We start from the raw sequence: 19,864 nt of genomic DNA, 5'->3' as shown, positions 1-19,864 counted from the left end.
AGCAACATGCACAACAGGCGTTTGATACAAACCAAACTTTAGGTGTGAGCATTTTGTCCTGCCAAAGACCAAGCCTGCTTAGTCCAAATGGCTTATGTGTTTGTTTGTTTATTATTTAATCCTTGCCTATTTCTAAATTGGATTTGAGACAACTCATAACAGGAGCCATGTACATCATGGGACCATTTAGTTGAGGATAGACACTCAAGTGCTTTGGGATAGAGTTTTTCTGCAAAATTAGGCAGCTGTTCATTGCTGTGGCTTGGCAATAAATATAGCTCTGAGCTTTCTGGCAGCCAAAGCCAAAAGGGAAACTTGATGACTTATGTAGGAACAATACAGTATTATAAACAGAAGTCATACTTATTTATAAAATGGGAAACCTTGTTTTCTAAAATTTTAAGGAAATTTATCACATGCATATTTATATAAGGACCTTTGAGCACTATAACAGACAATGTATTGTCTTAGGGAAGATGGAAATCCATTCTTCATGTAGTCATTTCCCATATCAACCATCAATAAAATCTGAGGGTGTGGTATTAAATTACAATTCTCTGCTGATATTTCATGTAATAGGAAAATCCTTCTAGTTCTAATCCATAAGTAAACTAATACAGCACAAAGCTAAAATCTAGAAGACTTTTTAAAAAGTGCTTAACAAATGAATATATGAGAATGAATACAGCAAACTAAATGAACTGAGTTAACAAGTAGTTTATGAGTAACTGTAGCAGTAACCAGCAATCCCAAGGCCTTGCAAGGATTCACTAACAATACATCATGTAAGTTCTAGGAAAGGTGCACAATAGTTTCTCAACACAATTCCACCAGCCCTTTCGGTGCTAGGTGGGTGCTCAAGGATGCCCACTAGGCCATCCCCACATCACCCCTCTTACTGGTTCCATGAATTAGGTTTTCACACAAGATTTCATTTGAAAAAAAGATTTCTGTTGCTTTAAACAAAATACATCTGTTTTTAAGAACATTTTTAAATTTTTTTCTTACTGCCAAGGTAAGGTATACACATTGTAGAAAATTTGTAAAATGAAGATTCACAGAAGGAAATAAAATTAGAGTTACCTATATTCTCACTGCCTATTAATAACTGTTTTTAGTGTTTATCTGAGTCCATCTAATTATATGCATTTACATGTACTTAATTAAACATATGCATGAATACATATATGTGATTATATTTTTATTTTTAAGTAACTTGCTTTTTTCATTCAGCGATTTATAATGGATTTTTTCATGGCATTAAATATTCTTCTATATTACTATTTTTAATGGCTGCCTAGTACCATATCATATTAATTATTCCCATAATTTATTATATCAACCTTTTGATTGTTTATAGTTTTCAACATTATTGTGATTGTGATGGTAATCCTCATATATTAACACATGGATTCTTATTTATTTAACTGCCTTAAAATAAAGTTGTAGAGTTAATAAGAAGGCTAAAATTTTAATGTCATCCAAGTTATCCTCCAGAAAATGTCTATCCTTTTGTATTTCCGCCAGCAATGTAAGCGCGAGCTCATTCACTCACATCTTCACCGCACTGACTCATTTTCATCACTGCTAATTTGATAATCAAGTTCCATTTCATTCTGATTTAAATTTATTATATTTTCACCAAGGAAATCATTTTAATTATGTCATTGGCAATTTGTATTTCTCCTTTGGTGAACTACCTGTTTATGCCCTTTGTCCTTTTTTCTAGCGAGGCGCTGATAGTTGTCACATTAAATTTTAGAAGATCTTTATCTATTAAGAAAATTAACCTTTTAGCTGTCCTGTAGGCTATAAATAGTCTCCAATTCATGGTTTTACCTTTCAAATATGTTTTTTTTGTTTAGGTTGATGTAGACATTTTCAAGTTTCATATGGTTAATTTTATCTCCTCCTTAGAAAGCCCAAGATTTTATTAATTTCTACTTAGAAAGCCCAGTGTTTGTTGACAATAATGTGTACTTTCTTTTAATAGTTGTCTGGCTTTATTTTTGCATTGAAATCCAACTGGGATTTGTTTTGATATAAGGTGCAGTATATAGTGGAGATTTGATTCTATTCACTCATCCTAAGACCCTTCGACCTTAACCTATGAATTTATACTACAGTGTCCACATGTGTAGGTACATACATATATGTGCAAGTTCTGGCCTTTCTATTGTTCCACTGAGCTTGTGGTTTTGGTCTTTACCGTTTTCATCATTTCAGCTCCATGTTTCATTTTAATATCTAATAGATCCATTTCTTAACCCCTTCCCCCCTTTTCAAGGACCTCTTTGCTATACTCATTTTTATTATTCCAGAATGACTTTGAAAATAGTTTCATTATGTTTCAAGCAGAAAATAACTTTAGGATGATGATTTGGTTTGTCTTAAATTTTTAGATTAATTTGAGGAGAAGTGGTGTTTTTACAACATTGAGTCTTCCTACCCAGGAATATGTTATATCTCTCCATTTATTCAAGTCATCTTTTATGGCCCTTAGTAAATTGTTATAGTTGTCTTCACATTAGACTTACAGATTTCTTGTTAAGTAGTTTTTAAGCTATTTTATATTTTGGCTTACTGTGATGAGTGGAAGCTTCTTCCATTATAGTTTCTAGACGGCTATAGTTTATTTATGTGCATGTAGACTTCACTGTACTATTTGACTTACTCTCTGCAGCTCTGAAATAGAGAACATGGGCTGATGTGTAGAATTAGGACTGATGGATCAAACTTATATTAAACTACCAGGCCCATGAGGGCTGTATCATCATTGGCAGTATGGCTGAAGCATGCTAGGCATTCAGTGTCTTTTGAGCAGTGGAATGAATGATTTTAGCTCAACAAAAGGAAATATTTCCAAAAGTTGAATAACAGACTATTTTATAAGGTAGTGAGTGCCTTATGCCTGAAATATTCTTGCAGATTTTATATTCTGGTCAAGATATTCCAGAGCAGATTCATACACCAACTAAAGGATATATAATAAATTGCATTAATTTGCAATTTCATTTCTCTAACCATTAAGTTAAAATAGAGACATGTGACCTAAGGAAACAAGAGCATAGTCTAAAAGAATATGGTGGGCATATGTTGGTTTTGGCTGCCCAGCACCCATTCTCACTTTTACTGATAAAGCATCCTCCTGTTACTTAGGGAACTACCCCTCCTCCATCAGATACTAACTTGTAAACCCCACCCTCCCACTCCCCTCCCCTACAAAAGATAATAGGGACACCTGAAGCTAGGTCAACCAGAAACTCTTCCCCCAGGATGTGAACTTTAGGAGGGAGAGAGAAGGGTCTATAACTGTTGGCACCCATAATTTCCAAGAGTGGAACACTGTTGGGACCCTCTATTTATTTCTGCCATAGATCCCTGGAGCTGCCTTCCTGCCTCTTCCCTCTAGTAAATTCCTTTCTGATTACAGTTGCCGGAATCAGTTTTTATTGCTTATAAACAAAGAAACCTAAATAGTACGAGGGAAGGAATAATCCATGAGGTATTTCAACAAAAGAAGCTGCATAACTTGGTGACAATTCAGAAGGGAAGAGCGGCTCAAAGACAGCACAGCCTCTAGGCCTGGATGCTTGGGACCATCTTATGCCAGGTGCATACTGATAGACAAAAAGAATCACGCTTTTAAAGACAGTTTGCACAGTGTTCATTATCCTTTTCAATTCAGCTTCTTATAAGATTCATTATGAACGCTTCTTTGTGAGGGGGGCTTGCTCATTACCACATCTTCTGCTTTCACTTTCAGTTGTTACTAATTTGATGATGATCATCTGATTTATTTTGATCATCTTTTACTTCAAGGGCCACATTTGCAGCCACCTCATCTCAGTCTCTTGGAAATTGCACCTGCAAGTATTCAGTAGTCACGTAGAAGAACTTAGTTTTATGGAAACAAGTGGCTTTTAGACATGCAAATGAAGGTTGTCATTTCTGTTACCCAGAAGTCTGATGCTCTGCTATTGGAAATATACAAGTGCAGTTTAAGAAAACTTTTATATGGGAAGACTGGGCAGAATGTCAAATGCAGGTGAAAAGTCTTTCTGGAGAATGAGGATGTGTAGATAGAAATGGATTTTAAGGAGTCCTCACGAGCCAGGATTGCATAGAAAGAAGGGAATTTATATGGAAGTGTCTGCCCTAATTACAGAATCAGCCCCTGGGGGATATGTCTCTGGCTTCTAGCTCTTCTGCTAACTTGCTGAGGGATTGGAATAAGTCTCCCTGTTAATTGGTATCTCGGTTTTTTTTTACGGCCAAGGTAAAAGGATTTTTATTATTTTGTAATAGAAGGACACTTACACATACAGAATGTGGCTTTTGAGTAAACACGTGACCTGAGGTATTCTCTCCATGAAGCACCTGGAACACATGCATACCTAATTTCTGATCAAGCAGAATTTTTCTCTTGCAGAGTCCTATTTTCTAAAAGTCATTAGGTTACTGAGCCATTATTTTAAATTGAATATTGAAAATAATTCAGCAGTATTATTTATAGCATAATCTCTAGTGGAATTGAATCCTGTCATAGAAGCTGCTTTTCAGTTTATAAAGATAACCCAAAAGCACAGCTGGACAGGTTGTTTGAAAATTCATTTTTATAATCTGTTTCCCAGCTGAGACTTTAGGGTTCAGGTTTTTGCCAGAAGCAAACTTTCAGGGACTGTCATTAAACACCTGAAGAGTAAGATTTCTAATGGCAACATTGACACCATGTCTAATGATTTCTCCGCTTCCAGGCACTGCTGTAATAAAGACAGCTTCCATTTTTAGATTCCTGGGGCATATTTTATGTCCATTGGAAGTGAAAGAGGAGGAGGGGGGCCATTGGCATCCCTCATTTTCTCATGCAAAAAGTTAGAACTGTATAGCCCACTGTTTACGCAGCTTAGAATGGTTTCCATCTAAGAAAACAAACACGTAAAAATCTGAAAGAAAAGTGCTCATTACTAAGCAATGCTATTGGGCTTTGTAGTCTGATTCTAGAGAGTAAGAGACTGAAGAATTTTTTTAAACACAGAAGGGTGAAAACAAGTGACACTCTGGCCCGTTCACTAAGGAATTGACCAAGATGTCTGAAAGAGAGAAGAATTTAGCACACACAAGCATCAAGCACAATATAAACAGTTAATTCATCTCAATCCCATCAACCAGGCCTTTTCTCCTGTTGGTCTCAAATGACAAAGGCCTAATTACATTGTCATGATAAGGAAAAGCTGACACTTGAAAGCTCAAGTCCTGCTTATCTGTCAGGTCAGTTCTTGAAAGGCTTTTGTAAAGTAGTCATGAAGGGAAGCCTGGGGAAGTCTTTCTTTTTTGCAGTAGACAAGGAGGAAAGATTTCCAAATGAAATGACTATTACTGGACATGTTGCAACTTCACTTGATCTGAGTAAGTTGGCTTTTTACATCTCATCGCCATCATCTCTCAGCTTGGCAAAAACTTGTCTGTAACTCTTAAGAAGGCTTCTAGTTCAGAGGTGAATGTGTTCTGTTTGGCTTTCTACTGATGCATCGCATGACTGGATGGGAAATATATTTCTAGATCTCAGTAAATAAAACAAATCACCAGGAGGGGACTTAGTTTGAATTATTTCTCGATTCAAGTCTGGCTGGTTTCAGTTTCTATATACATGTCATTAGCTGACATCTCAGCTTTAGACTGTTCTTGCTTCATATTGACAGGACCATGTGAATCCAGATTAATTAGCCAACAATTCACCAGCAAATGAGGGGCACTGAGTGTTTTCCAAGCCAAAAATAAAACCCGGAGGCTCAAAATATTAGGCATTCAAGCTGTAGCAATAGACACCCAAAGTTCTCAAGGGGATTAGTTAACCAACTTGCTTAACCAAGGGCAAACGCTCAACGATGCCATCGCAATAAAAGCAGGGGTGTAAAGTACATCTCGCATAACAACATATTAACTCACAGCTGCACTTTCTTGAACCAAACAGCTCATCATTTCAATATTCAGACAACCTTGCACATGTAACTTGAATAGTGGACAAATTCACCTCTGCTTTCTTCACTGTAAATGTTTTCAGTCATGATTTAACATCTCCCCATGGTGTCAGCAAGGCTTAGGGAAAAGAGAAAGTTCTTCCCTTCTCAGTTGCCCATGTTCTGCACAGGTATGTAGAAAATTGTCAGAAGATAGATGGTACAAATGACTAACATGTAAGTGAAGGAGAAAGAGGGGTTGACGATCATTCTCAGTCCCTATAGCAAATGGATCAGTGGTTCATTTCATCAGACTGGGAGTGGTAAGTGAATAAATACATGTAGTAGAAAAGGAGACACAAAAACTGGTTCATTTGAAGAAAACCTTCTGGATTCTACACAAGTGTGGAAACTTCACATGGAAAAGTACAGTGGGCCATGGGACATGAACACCTGGGGTGAGCTTGCTGATTAGACATTTAGGTGACGATGTCCAGCTGACTCTAAGGAAATGGAAACTGAAAAGAAGGGACAAACCTGACAAACACCAACATTTGAGGTAAAAAGCCAGGAATTTAAGCTAAAGGGGATTTTTCTTCTTCTCTAGGCCTCAAGTTAATTTGCATAAATATTCACTACTACATTATTGAAGGAGATTTTTGTTTTAAATGGAAATTTATAAACCTTGCAGCATTGACAAGAAGTAACTCTTAAATGCATGCCTACCTTCTGCATTGAAGAATCTAGAAATAAGAGCATAGATGTGTGTTGTTTTCTGAATTGATACTCTTACATCCCGCAGACTCATGATTAATTTGCGGACTGTGGCATTGCCAAATATGGTGAACTAGACAGTGATTGTACGCTTTGGAAACTTGGAATCTTTCATATTCCCTGAAGGAGTTTTCTATTTCGCTAAATCTTTGACTTTTCAGTTCCAGGTTCACGTTCAGCAGTGGTTGGTAGGAAACCTGTCAGAAATGTCTCTTTTTACCAGATCAAAAATAAATAAAAGTGTGGCATGGAAAAATAACCCATCAACCTTAAAACCCCTCAGAGTATCGTCTGAGAGGAAGACACATTTTTTTTTTCTTTCTCGTTTGCTCTCGCTCTTTGTTCTGATGATATAATCAATATTTCCTGTCCAAAAACGCAATATTCTCTGGTCTTAGAAACCCCTCAAGTCTGCATTTAATGTCAAAGAAAATCATGCTCCATGTGACAGATGTTTGCTTTTCAGCTGCTGTATCTGAAGGCTTCATCAACTTTTAATGAGAAAAGAACTACTGAATAATGTTATCAGTAGTAGAGACTGTAGGTGACAATAGTCTTGAATAAGAAAATTTAAACACTAGAAGAAAATGGGCCCTGCCACTAATAAATTCACATAAACATCTATTTGTATGCGAGGATCAAAAATAATTTCTCCTGCATTCTCTTTTTAGAGCAGATAAATATTTCTTGAAATAGAGTTTCATTCCTTTTACAAACCTGCATTTGAGTGTCTGATGTCTGCTGGGCACTGTTATGGAATTGGGGGCAATTCAAAGAGGGAGGTCATTGACCAGCCCTTCAGGAGATCAAGGTCAAGAAAGGACACTGGTAATTCAGTTGTCAGGAAGTCAACCTGAAGCTAGGGGGACAGGGAAGGCGACTTATAATTCTTCAATTCCATATATGCAGACCTTGGAGCAAATGTAAAAACAACCATTCAGATCACATTTAAAATGGGGAGGTGCTTAGAGATCATTGAGCAGTATTTGCCAGTTTCTTGACCCTTGTTGGAAAAAATAAAATAGTTCTGTCACGCATTTATCTGCATGTAGCATAATTTTTTGCCCACAAGGGTACTTATATACTTTAAAATACACAAAAATTCTAATTAAAAATTATGAGGTTCTTATATTTTCTTCCACCCTTCGGTGGATTTTCTTGTATACTCCAATTTAAAGAACACTAATGCAGACCATCTTCTTCAATTCATTGAGAAGAAAACAGAGGGCCAGGCAATGAATTTAAATTGCACTAGTCATTCAACTAGCTAAGTGTCTGAACTATGACCAGATAGATACCAGGTCTCCTGGCACCCATTGTAGTACAGTTTTTTATATAATTTAGAACCACACAGTGAGCCGTGAAATCATGTACACATGTTTATACATATACCTATACAATATTTAGTAACACAAGAGCTCTCTGAGAGGGTCCAGAAACAGAAATCACAGAGAACAGTATAAATGGTTCTCTGGTAACCAAAAAGAGTTAATTGTCCTCTCAAAATTGATTCTCTGGAAAGAATTTACTGGCTAGCAGAATCATTATTCTTCCCAAAGAATTATGGACCACCTCATGTTGTTTCCTAAACTACTTTGCTTGCCAACTAATTTGAATTTAACTGTGTACCTCTTTGTGGTTTCTCAAACAGCTCTTTTAGTTAGTGTCATAAAGTGTTGGTTTTAGTTCTCGTTCAAAATTGCATAAGTGAGTCCTTGCAGACAGCCCTTCAGGGATGTTGCTCACCCCTGAAAGCTTGCTGTGCAAACTGAAAGGCAATTTTGAGCACACATGTGAGTCAGAAACTCTTATTATTATTTTCTCTAGGCCACTTCTTGATTTCTTTCAGAGCTCCTAATTTATTTTAGTTCTCAGCTATTTTTGAGCATGCTCCACTCCCTGTGGACCGGATATATGTATTTGGTTCCATTTGTCATTGCCACAGGACCCCATAAATACAACCTGAAACCAAGACCTTAGACGTGCAGCCTAGTAGTTGCATTTAATGACTGCTTGCTTTTGCGGAAGAGGTAGAAGCAGAATGATCAGATTTTACTTCTGCTGGGAAAGAAAATGAAGTAATGTTTTAACAGCAGAAGACAGACGTACTATTTGTTTCATAGTTTTATTTTATGGATACTAGAACTAATTTAACATGTAAGAGAAATACCTTCATACTTATAATAATTAGACTATTTAAACATGGATCATATTCATTGTTTCTTCTAAGTTTTGTATTTAGAAAAAATGTAATTAGTTGATTCAATGTGTGTTTATTCCCTAACCTATAATGGATTAAAACCCAAAATATGCTGGTAAACTGCACGTTCCTCAAACATGCCCCTCAGTCTCCTACCTCACTCCCTTCACTCAGATTGAATTCCCTACCCCTGACCTTGCACCTCCAAATTCTTCTTATTTTTCAAGACCTAAATGCCTCTGCATCCTTTAGGAAAAGTTTCTCATCTCTCTCCCACCTTCCCCAGTCCAAAAGAAATCACTCCCTCTCAGAATTCCTATGTTCTTATCACCTACTGCATTCTGCCTCCTATTAGGTGTCTCTGTATGCACGTGGTCTCTGGTAGGAGACATAAAACTGCTTGAGATCTAGGACTGGGTTTATTCATCCTTGCATTCCCCATAGCCATAATGTATGCTTTCCTCATGGAATGACCTCAGTAGATAGTAACATCTGAGTGGAGGAATAGCAGGTACCCTAGCTAACGTGCAAAAATATGGTACCTTAACTATAGTATACTGAGAATTGCCTAGGTTTGGATTTCTAGGAGGGAGGAGCACATTTTCACTTGCTCTTCCTTGATGTGGGAGTTAATGTGGAAGAGAAGGCAACAAATAATGATTTAGTTATCAAAAGTTGCTTATGAACTGAGAAAAAAAGGTAATTAAAAACGTGTTGCTTCTTTGGAGCTGTCTTCTAATTGTCCCAAGATGCTAAAAGGCAAGAATAAAGCAAAAATCTCTTTTTTAAGACCATACAAGATCAAGGCCAAGCCATTGCAAAGGGGAGTTGAGACTTAATACCAAAGTGTCGGTCAGAGATTCACATCTCAAAGTGGGATCCTAGAACTAGTAGCATGGGCGTCCTTGGTAGTATAAATGCAGAATCGTGGGCTTTATACGAAACCTACTGAAGCAGAATCTGCATTTAACAAGATTACCAGGTGGCTTGAATGTTTAGTAATTTCCAAAGGCATGAGGTGGAGTTCAGAAACCTCTCTTGCCTAATGCAGATTCTTGGGCCACAGCTGAGCTTCCAGTGGGGTCAGGTGGTTTCTGATGCATGAGGATGACAAGATAAACTGTAAATCAAGCACAGTCTGCGAGTGACAAGCGAGACAGAGGGGTGAGAAGCAGCGGTAAGGAAAAAGAAAGGAAGTGGGTTCCTCTGAGGTGAGCTGTGTCTGGCACCTGAGCACAGACATCAGAATTCACCATTTTCAATGCCCTTTGACCTGAAAGTTTGTGGTCTACAGATTTACCACATTTTCTGCACAGAGGAGATTTCCTGAGTTCATCTTTAAACCTTCTAGCTTACTTGAAAAAATTAAGTTTTTATGATTTGAGGGTATGGTAATGATATGTTTTAAAATTTTACTTTAGAAAGGTTGTCTATCTAAAATTGAAAGAATATTTGAAAGTCTCTAAGTTTATCTTGTCTTCACTTTTTGAGAAAGTCAGGCTGCTTTTATTCAAAAGGTCTATAGGTTTCATTTGGAGCCACTATTATTACTTTGTCCTGAACTTAAAAAAAAACAACAACTAAATTGAGATGTTAATCCTAGTGAATTAATAAAATAATATATAGGAAAATGGTAGACCCATAGAACTGGAGGATATTTAAATTTCTACTTTATGAAAAAATTTATTTCTATAACACCTCTGACAGATGATTATTCAGCCCAAACATTTCCCATTATATCGAAATTTTCACACTTCAGGGCAGCCACCCCACTGTAGGATTGTTCTCACATTTTGGAAAAATCCTGTGATTGGGAATCAGAAGACACAGGTCGGAGTCTGGGCCACCCCTCTTTAATAGATCTACGCCTAACTTACTCCTCTCCCCAAGCCACTTGTTCCAATCTAGTGGCTCAAACTCACATCACTTTTTAAAAATATGAATTTCAGCCATAGGTAGGATTGAAATGAGCCTGAGTCCAGTCCTCTGGGACTTGGCATGGTGTCTTAGTTGACATTGGCATCTTCCATGGTCCCAGTTATAATAAGAGAATACAGGCTGAATCTTATTTTCTGATAACACAGCTTCGATGTTTTCAGAGAACCTGAAAGTTTAGAATGCAAAAGGACCACAAGAGACTGCTGGTCAGGTTTCTGTCAGGAAGAGAGGAACCAGCTGGTTGTCGACAGGGTTTAACGCAGGAAATTGGATACCTAGGTGGTAGAGAGCTGCCAAAGTAAAAAGCGGGCACTGAGGCAACACAGAGGTAGTAATTGCAGGAAGCAAGTGTGAACCCTAGGACTGGAGGAGCAAAGGAAAGAGAATCTAGAAGCTTCTTAGAAGGAACCTCTGAGCTGGGAACCAGACCTCTGAGGACAGTGCCTGGCTGCTGCTACTTTCTCTGAGGGGGTCCCAGGAGGCTAATCCAGAGTGAAGCTAAAAAACAGAAAACAAGCCTGGGACCAACTGCTAAAGCTATGGTCAAGAACCATTGCTGAGATGCAGCCGAGAGGAACAGCAGGCAACCAGGGAGAAGCAACGCCTTCTCTCCTCTCCTGCATCCTGGTCTCCCTCAGGGGCTCCGTACTGACAGATCCTAGCTGGCTCCAGCAAAGGAAGATGCGGTCTGCGAAGCCCGACCCCAGAAACACAGAGCCAACACATGCGCTGAGACACTGTAGTTTGCCAACTGACCCAAAGAACACTTGGTCCTCCTCCCCCACCTTTTTACACCTGAGAATCTGAGACCCAGAGCATGTAAGAGGTTGTCTAGGGCCCTCCTTTACAGTGGTATGGCTCAGGCTAGCAGGTATGCACAAATATAATGGCAATTAAAATGCACTTTTGTAAGGTAGAAAACTGCTAACTCTAAATCTGTTTAGATGGCAAAGAATTTTATAGGTAATAGATGTATTTAGGTGAGACATTTTCAAAATGTGTTTTGGCTTGTAAAAGTCATACTAATTATAGTTAATATGTGTGAGTTGATTAATTACCAAGCTATAGAATTATGATTGTGTATACTGATACTAAGGGTCGGATCTACTTAGTTGTTTTATTTTAATTACAACACTAAGACTCTGGTCACATAGGCACCCTCTTCATTGTTTGTTGCTTGTGTGACTTATCTGTACACAAAACTCAAAAAATATTAGCAGAAACTTTGTTAGTGTTCTAACAGAAGCAAGGAAACAAAAACCAGTGGAGCTACTGGGGAAAATATCCTCAAAGGAGACATCCAGGCAGATCACATGTATAATATTCGTCTTCAAATCTCTGACTTTTTCCCTGGGACATCAGAAATGACATTTTTAGATAAGCTAAGATTACCCTAAACATTCACGGATGGTCTAATACAGGGAGAAAAGCACAGGGAGTCTGTGGAATTTCGAATCTCAGCTCTGTCACCTTCAAGGTGACCTTGAGTAAATTACTTTAGTTTCTCGTTACATGGGGATAGGACTGTTCATTTATTCAACAAATATGTGGAGGGCCTACCATGTGCCTGGCATTGCTCTAATGGTTGGGGACCAGTGAATCACTGTGCACTCGATGAGTTTCCATTGCAGTGCAGGAAGGCAGAAAATAAACCTATAAATATATAAAATGTTAGGTGGCAGTAAATAATATTAAAAAAATAGATTATTGTAGGCGAGTAGAGAATGATGAGAGAGATTATTTTTGTAGAGTATATAGCAAAGGCCTGTCTGACAATGTGACATCTTAAGGAAAGGAGGGAACCATATAGATGTTTGGAGAAGAACTTTCCAAGCAGTGGGAACCAGACATGCAAGGGCCCTGCAGTGGGAGCAGGGAGCAGGAAGCAGGGAGCACGGTAGGAGAGGAGGTCAGAGAGCTGTGGAGAGGGGAGGAGGGATCTAGGTCTAGATCTAGGTTCTGCAGAGCCTTTTAGTCATGGGGATCTATTACAGAGCTGGGAGCAGAGGACTGACATGATCTGAATTGTCTTAAAAGAACCAGTATTGCTAGGTAGAAGATAAACTGGGCCCCAGGGGCAGCAGTGGAAAAGGGGTGGGTGGGGGTGGAACCAATTAGGAAGCTGTTGCTGTCATTCCAGGCAAAAAAAGAAGGTGGCTTGAAAAAGAGTGTTAGGGTGGAGGTGTTGAGAAGGTTTCAGATAAGTTTTGAAGGACAAGTCAACAAAATTGCTGATGTACAGAGAGAGGAGAGAAAAAAGGGTGTTCCCAGAGTTTTGGCTTGGGCAGCAGGAAAAATAGATATGCCATTACTGAGAAGGGGAAGATAGTGGGAGGGGCTGATCAATAGTGGAAGCCTGCTGTGAGATAATAAAACAATGAAATAAGGTGGTGTAAATAAAACTAATGTGTTCTTTGTTCACAATAGACATTCAGCCAATCTTAGGCCACTTACCTATCCTTTATAACAATCCTTTGTTACCTGTTCTTCTTCTCAGAATGCATTTGTGCACTGTTCACACCCCTCTCCCTTTTTATTCACTACTTCTCCACAGATCAATACATAGTCAAAACATTTCCGCAACAGTAGGAGGTCAGCTAAAGCTCTTGTGAAAAAACCTCCAACAGACTGTGCAATCGGCAGAAATAGACAAATAACATTTTTAAATAAAGAAAGAAAAATATTTGATACCAAAACAACATTCATGGCAATCCTCCCAGTTCCTCAAAATACTTGACGTGCTTCGGTACCCTAAAAGTTTTCCTGTTACTGGTTGTTTTTTAATAGAAATTCTGTGAAGAGTGAAATATAATATTTCACAAGCATTTTTTTCCTTAGAATTTCTGAAGACAGGCTAAAAAGCTGAGAAGTTAGCCCAAAAAATCTGTATAAATGCTTACTACATATATATTCTTTGCAAAATTTCCTAGCTGTTTTTATTCTTTTTGCCTAAAATTTTGAAACATAATATTAAGAGGAAATAAATGATAAAAATATCTATGCACTTATATTAGATAAATACATCTTAGCAATATTTTATCCAAAGCCAACCCTCAAAATAACAAACATATAGATAGAAGCATACAGTCTGCATGTTAAAAATATGCTTGGTTCTTTAAATTCTCTATTGCAGATACATTTGAAATGTCAATATTCAGTTCATGTAGTTCTATACTCTTAAGAATCATCAGCATTTAATTTATGAGTGTTTTTAGTTGGAAGATTCTGCTGCTTAAAATTCAGTTCAATCCCCTTGGTTTGAGTTGAGGAATACTTACATCTAGTGTTTTTCCCAAAGCCCTCCTTCATGCCCAATTTCCCATAATTAATCAAATCTTTAATTCAAAGTAGAATGCAGCCCCCACCACTTCCCCACCCCAGCTCAGGGCAATAACACATAGAATAACAGAGCCCGGGGACAAATAACACATTTGTCCCATGGTTGCTACTCCTCTGTTCCCAGGCAGCATCTAGCGTATGTGTGGCTTCACGTAGTGTTTAAAGCTGGGTATAATGATGGCTTAAAAAATAAATCGTGCAACCAGCCAGGAAGCAGCGGAGGGCCACTGTGGGTAGGAAGCACACAAGAACAGATGAGCTTATCTTCAAGGAGTGTGTGCCTTGGATGTGTTCATGAGATTAGTCAGCAGCAGAAAGACAAAGCCCCCAGCTTTGCCAAGGAGGCAAGGGGCAAACGAGGACCTGTGTCTGTGCTTGGAAAGTAGGAGCATTGGCAGAGGCAACAGAACCCTTGTAGTTGTCTTAGGGTTATGACTTACGGTTTTTAATATTAAATTACAGTATGAGAGAAACTTCTTCAGTCTCCTTAAGGCACACAGTGGAAAGCAAATGTCTAAGCAAATATGCCAGCATTTCCTATAAAATACAGCAAAGTAGTTGGCACTGGCTAGGAGAGGCCTGGAGTTGACTGTACAGTCTTTTGTTTATGAGTTTCCAAGTATAAATTTCCCAACTCATGATCAGACTATCGTTTATCCCTGGGAAGAATCTATTCCTTAATGCTTTTCTTTAGCTTTAAGCCTACAAGCTCCATGTTTAAAGCAAGTAGCAAGGTTTACCTGGGTTTCAATATCATAATTATTAGCAATTTTAACTCTACTGACATCAACTCCATTTTCTAGCTGGGATAGTACTACCCTTTGACTTAGATGAGAAAGAAAATTGTTTTTAACTGGTATGTTTTTAAATTTCAGGGATAGTCGCCGTTCTCTTCTGTGGAGTCACACAGGCACATTATACGTACAACAATCTGTCGCTGGATTCCAAAACCAGGACTAAACAGGTAAAAGAGAAAGCTCACTACAGGCTTTGTCTCTTTTCTCAGTGTAATGGTTATGTAGCAATTCTGGCAATGCACTCGGGAAGAATTTCATTAGTAAAGGAAGAAAAAAAAGCTTAAGGCTTCATTATAGATTAGATATTTATAGATTTTTTTTTTCCTTCAGGATAACTATTAACAATTCTCTTGGTAAGCAAAAACATAGTTATAATAGTCTCTCCCTCCTGAGAAATGTGGACCGTAGACTGTCAGTCTTGAAGATGAAAGGCTCACTGTTGGTAATAACTCACAGTCACTTACATCTAAAAGCATTATAAAGCGTGTGCGATTGGGTAGTTACATAGAGAGAAGGAAATGGAGAAGAATAAGCAAGTGATGTTTGGTTTTTAATTGGGTGCTTTCGCTTCCAAGTAAACTCAACTGCCAGTTGTCACACAAGCAGGATGTATCTCTCAAGAACACATCTGTTTCAATATTTGCACATAAACACTCACAGATTCCTTCCACAAACATTTGCTGCATAGCCACTCTGTGCCAAGCACTGTGCTAGGGACTAGGAATAAAAAGGCAGATACCTTTAAGTGGGTCATTATCAAATCTGTTGATAAAGACATGCAATGAACAATTAATTATCCACAGTGTGATAAGTACTGTGATGGAAGTATCTGTACAGATTGTTCTGGGAGAATTCAGCAGGGCCTCCACTCATGGTTAGGACTGGGAAGGTGAGGAGAAAGTTTCCAGAGCTGATAGCCCGATCTGGAGCTTGAAATACACATAGAAATTAATTAGATAAAGATGTGGGATTCATTGGGGGATGAGAAGGTGGCAAGAAGGGCATTCAAGGCCAAGGTTGTAGCATGGACAAAAGCTCTGAGGCAGATGATTGGAGCACTTTAAATAGCTCTATGTGGCTAGTGAATGAGGTTGGGCTGAAGCTAGTGGAATACAGTGAGGGATGAGACCACACACATACCCAGCGACCAGATCATGAACAGACTTCCAAACCTTGTGAAGAAGTTTAGACTTTATCCTAAAGGTAAATGGGGAGGAGCTGAAACAAATAAACTTATTGTCTCAGACTGCTGGAGGCTAGAAGTCTGAGATCAAGGTACAGGCAGGATTAGTTCCCTCTGAGGGCACTGAGGGAGAATCTGTTCTATTCCTCTTTCTTAGCCTCTGGTGTTTTTCTGGCAATCTTTGTGTTCTTTGACTTCTAGATATATCATTCCTAATCTCTTCCTTCACATTCACACAGTATTTATCCCATGAGCATGCCTGTCTCCAAATTTCCACTTTTGATAAAGATATCAGTCATATTAGAATAGTTGAATAATATTCAACTTAACTAATTACATTTTCAATGACCCTATTTCCAGATACAGTTCAGATTCTGAGGTACTAGGGGTTAGGAATCCAACACATGAATTTGGGAGGGCATCATTCAGCCCATAACAGGAAGTCACTGGAGGGTCTTAAGTAGAATAATTTTAGGATAATTGAAGTTCCACTTTAGATATCACTCTGGCAGACAAGAAGAGCATGATTCAAATGGCACCTGTATAGTTAGCTTTTGCTATGTAACAAGCAACCCCAGTGGCATCCAACAATATTTATTTATCATGCATCTGCAGGGTTCAGCTCTTTTAATCCAGGTTGATCTGTGTGGCTCTACTTGTCTCTACTGGGCTGATTCACTGTCTGGGGGTTTGGTGGGGCTCTATTCTAGGGTAGGCTTGGCTGGAGCACCGTAGCCAGTGCCATGTGTCTGTCATTCTTCTCCTGGCAAAAGAACAAGCCCACTGTGCAAGTTCACTTCAAGCCTCTGCTTGCATCACATTTCCTAAACATTCTACAGGCAAAAAAAATCACATGGCTGAGCCCAAGGTCAAGAGACTGAACAGGTCACCAGCCCACAGTGGGAGAGCACTGTAAAGTTATATGACAAGGAACATGGATATAGAAAATGATGAAGAATTGGACCAAATGATTGTAATCTATCCCAAAGTGCAAATGGAGGTAGAGAGGCTCCTTATAATGAGCCCAATGATGTTGAGGACATCTGATGTGATACTGGGGCAGTGGCAGTGGCAAAAGCCGAAGTGATAGCTAAGCAAACCTGTAATTGGCTAGGAATGCGTAAACGATTTTTGAAGACTTACCTTAAAATTCTCTAAAATGGTCATTGTTTTCATCCCTCTCTCTTGGTCATGTCCCAAGCTCAGCTGGACCTGACCTCGCCTCCCACCTACCCAGGGACTCTTCAAGGTCACCCTTACCCTTTGCCCACCAGAGGACTCAGAAAATGCAATTACAGAAATTTTAAGGACCCCCGATTTTTTTAAAAAATGAACAAATAATTGATACTAATATCTAGAAACCGCCAGTATAGTCTTCTAAGATCCTTTTAATTATGGTGACAACTAGCATTCTCTAGAGTTTAAAGGAAAATATCTTGAGCTGGTTTTCCCTGACCTCATGTAGTTCTCTGAGCATTTGTATTCTTGGAAGCTGAACTCTGTTGAGGGACTTACACTTTTAAGTCATGCTATCTAGACTTCTCGGCAGAACTTCAAAGATAACGCATCTCATGGCGAGACAGCAGCCTAGCACCTAGGGGAGACAAAGCCAAAATCAGTGCCCCACAGCGTTCTGTTCTCCTCTGAATGGCTTGACAAGCACTCCCTGATGGGCTGCCAGCATCCATTTTTACAGTAGTCTCCCTTAGGGAAGGAGATTTTTACAAGTTCATTTTTTAACATCCGGATAATTGCATCCCTCCATCTTTGTACCCCCCGTCGCCTTCTTTCCTTGGTGCCTGGTTCATCGTAGGCACTTAATGAGTGCTAATTCCCTTCCCTTCCTCACTTCTTTTCTTTCAAGATCTCTCATTTTCTATTTATTTTTTTCTCTCAATATAGCCATATGTGGCATATGTGCATATTTATACATGTGTGTATATATACATACATACATATATATATATATATACACATCTACTCACATATTCCTCACTCTGGTATATACAGTCTGATCTCATTGTAAAAAAAATGAGATTAAGACCTTTAATTAACTTCACAGATCAGAAGTCCTTGGCCACATCTGCACGAATGTAGCAGGCAAAGTTTAAACTCCATGTGGGAAACCAATTACAAATTGTAAAGATAAGCTGAGGCAGGTATTAAGATTGTGGCTATTTCCTCTCTGAAACTGGAAAAGGTTTAGAAAGTATTATATGGTGACACATGGTTACAGAATACGTTATCTCCCTCTGCATCTCCCTGAGTTGTTCATTGTCAGTGGGAGAAGTAGCCTCTTTGCCTCCATCCCCAGGACTGTTTAATGGGATGTAAAGGAAGTCAGTTAGTGAAGTCTAAGGAAAATCTAAGAAAATCAACTTTGTGTTATAAAATCCTTAGGTGATATGATTTACAGAGGAATTTTATTCATGGACTATGCCTATAGCAGCTAATCAAATAGCTACATCTGAATACAAAGACCTTTGAGAATTAATATATCCTGTATAGCTTTAAGAATCAGAGTGCCTTTTAAAATTGCATTTTTACTTTAAAATATGTTTTGTAACTGATAATGACCATCTAGATAAAGGTAAATTAATTTTCACTCCAGCTCATGAAGAAACATGTAACATCACTGTGTGTTAGGCACAAAGCAGAATAATAAACACACCCTGGAGCTGCTACCTACCATAAGGATTTATATTTTCATAGGAAAGCACTCTAGTGACAGGTACATGAGCATATATGCAGCAGTCCCTTTCCCTGGACTTGGAGCGGTTTGCTTACTTTAGGGTGTGCACATATAGCCCTAGAGAAGACAGATACTATAAGCCATGACTCTTGCCCTAGAAACTGAGAACTGCTAGAGATGGACATCAGCACACCGCAGCCTGTGAGCCTAGAGCTCTCACTGAACCATCTGAAGACTGCATACTGACCGCATGACTCCACTCGTACAAATCCCAGCCTGCCTCCCACCCGCTTCCTCCCTCGTGGGAGGCTTAGGAGCCGGTAATCTGGGCCAGACTCCAGGGTGTTTCCATCATCTGTCTCTACCTTGCCTGAGGCTGATTTGCAAAACCATGTACTTCTTTATTATTCCTTTGAACTAGAATTTCTCCTTCTCTTCCTGCAGTTTCCACCTAAAATTTACTTCCAACAGATACACATGAACATATGAGATTAATTAAAATAATTAATATCTGTGGTACATTAACATGTACAATTACTTATTTAATTTTTCCTTATTTCTCCACCTAAGAGGTAGCTCTCCTTATTATCACTGATAACCTTCATTCACTCAACTAATATTTATTAAGAGCCTGCCTTGTGCCAGCCACTCTTCAAGGTGCTGAAATACAAGAGTGAACCAAAAAGAATTGCTAATAGAGGAGCTTTATAGTAATCAAAAAAAATAAGCAAAATATATAGTGCATCTGTGGTAAGTTATAAGGCCAATAATAAAGCAAGAAAGGGAGGTAGGAGTGTGTGTATGGGGAGGCAGATTGCTATTTTATTTTTGTTGTTGTTGTTGTTGATTTGTTTATTTTGGTGTTCGGGGTGGGGGTGGTTACTATTTGAGACAGAGTGGCCAGGGAAGGCCTCAATAAGAAGGTGATTCTTGAAAGAAATTTTAAAAAGATCTATGTGGGTATTTGGGGCAGAGCTATCC

General features: G+C 38.7%; 1 protein-coding gene across 10 annotated transcripts in view; it reads left to right on the top strand.

Annotated features, from left to right (window-relative positions):
- SLC9A9 (solute carrier family 9 member A9) overlaps nucleotides 1–19,864 on the top strand; it is a 607,901-nt gene that overhangs the window by 353,924 nt on the left and 234,113 nt on the right. For all 10 annotated transcript variants that reach the window (XM_031448683.2, XM_064491830.1, XM_031448597.2 and 7 more), the window contains one exon: nucleotides 15,087–15,175. In XM_031448683.2, coding sequence (XP_031304543.1) covers nucleotides 15,087–15,175 — 89 coding nt within the window. The remainder of the gene's footprint in view (nucleotides 1–15,086; nucleotides 15,176–19,864) is intronic.

This window comes from Camelus dromedarius, chromosome 2 (genome assembly GCF_036321535.1).
Source record: "Camelus dromedarius isolate mCamDro1 chromosome 2, mCamDro1.pat, whole genome shotgun sequence".
Lineage (NCBI taxonomy): Eukaryota > Metazoa > Chordata > Mammalia > Artiodactyla > Camelidae > Camelus > Camelus dromedarius.
The sequence above is the reverse complement of the archived record's forward strand: the minus strand, read 5'-3'. Positions and strand labels throughout refer to the sequence as shown.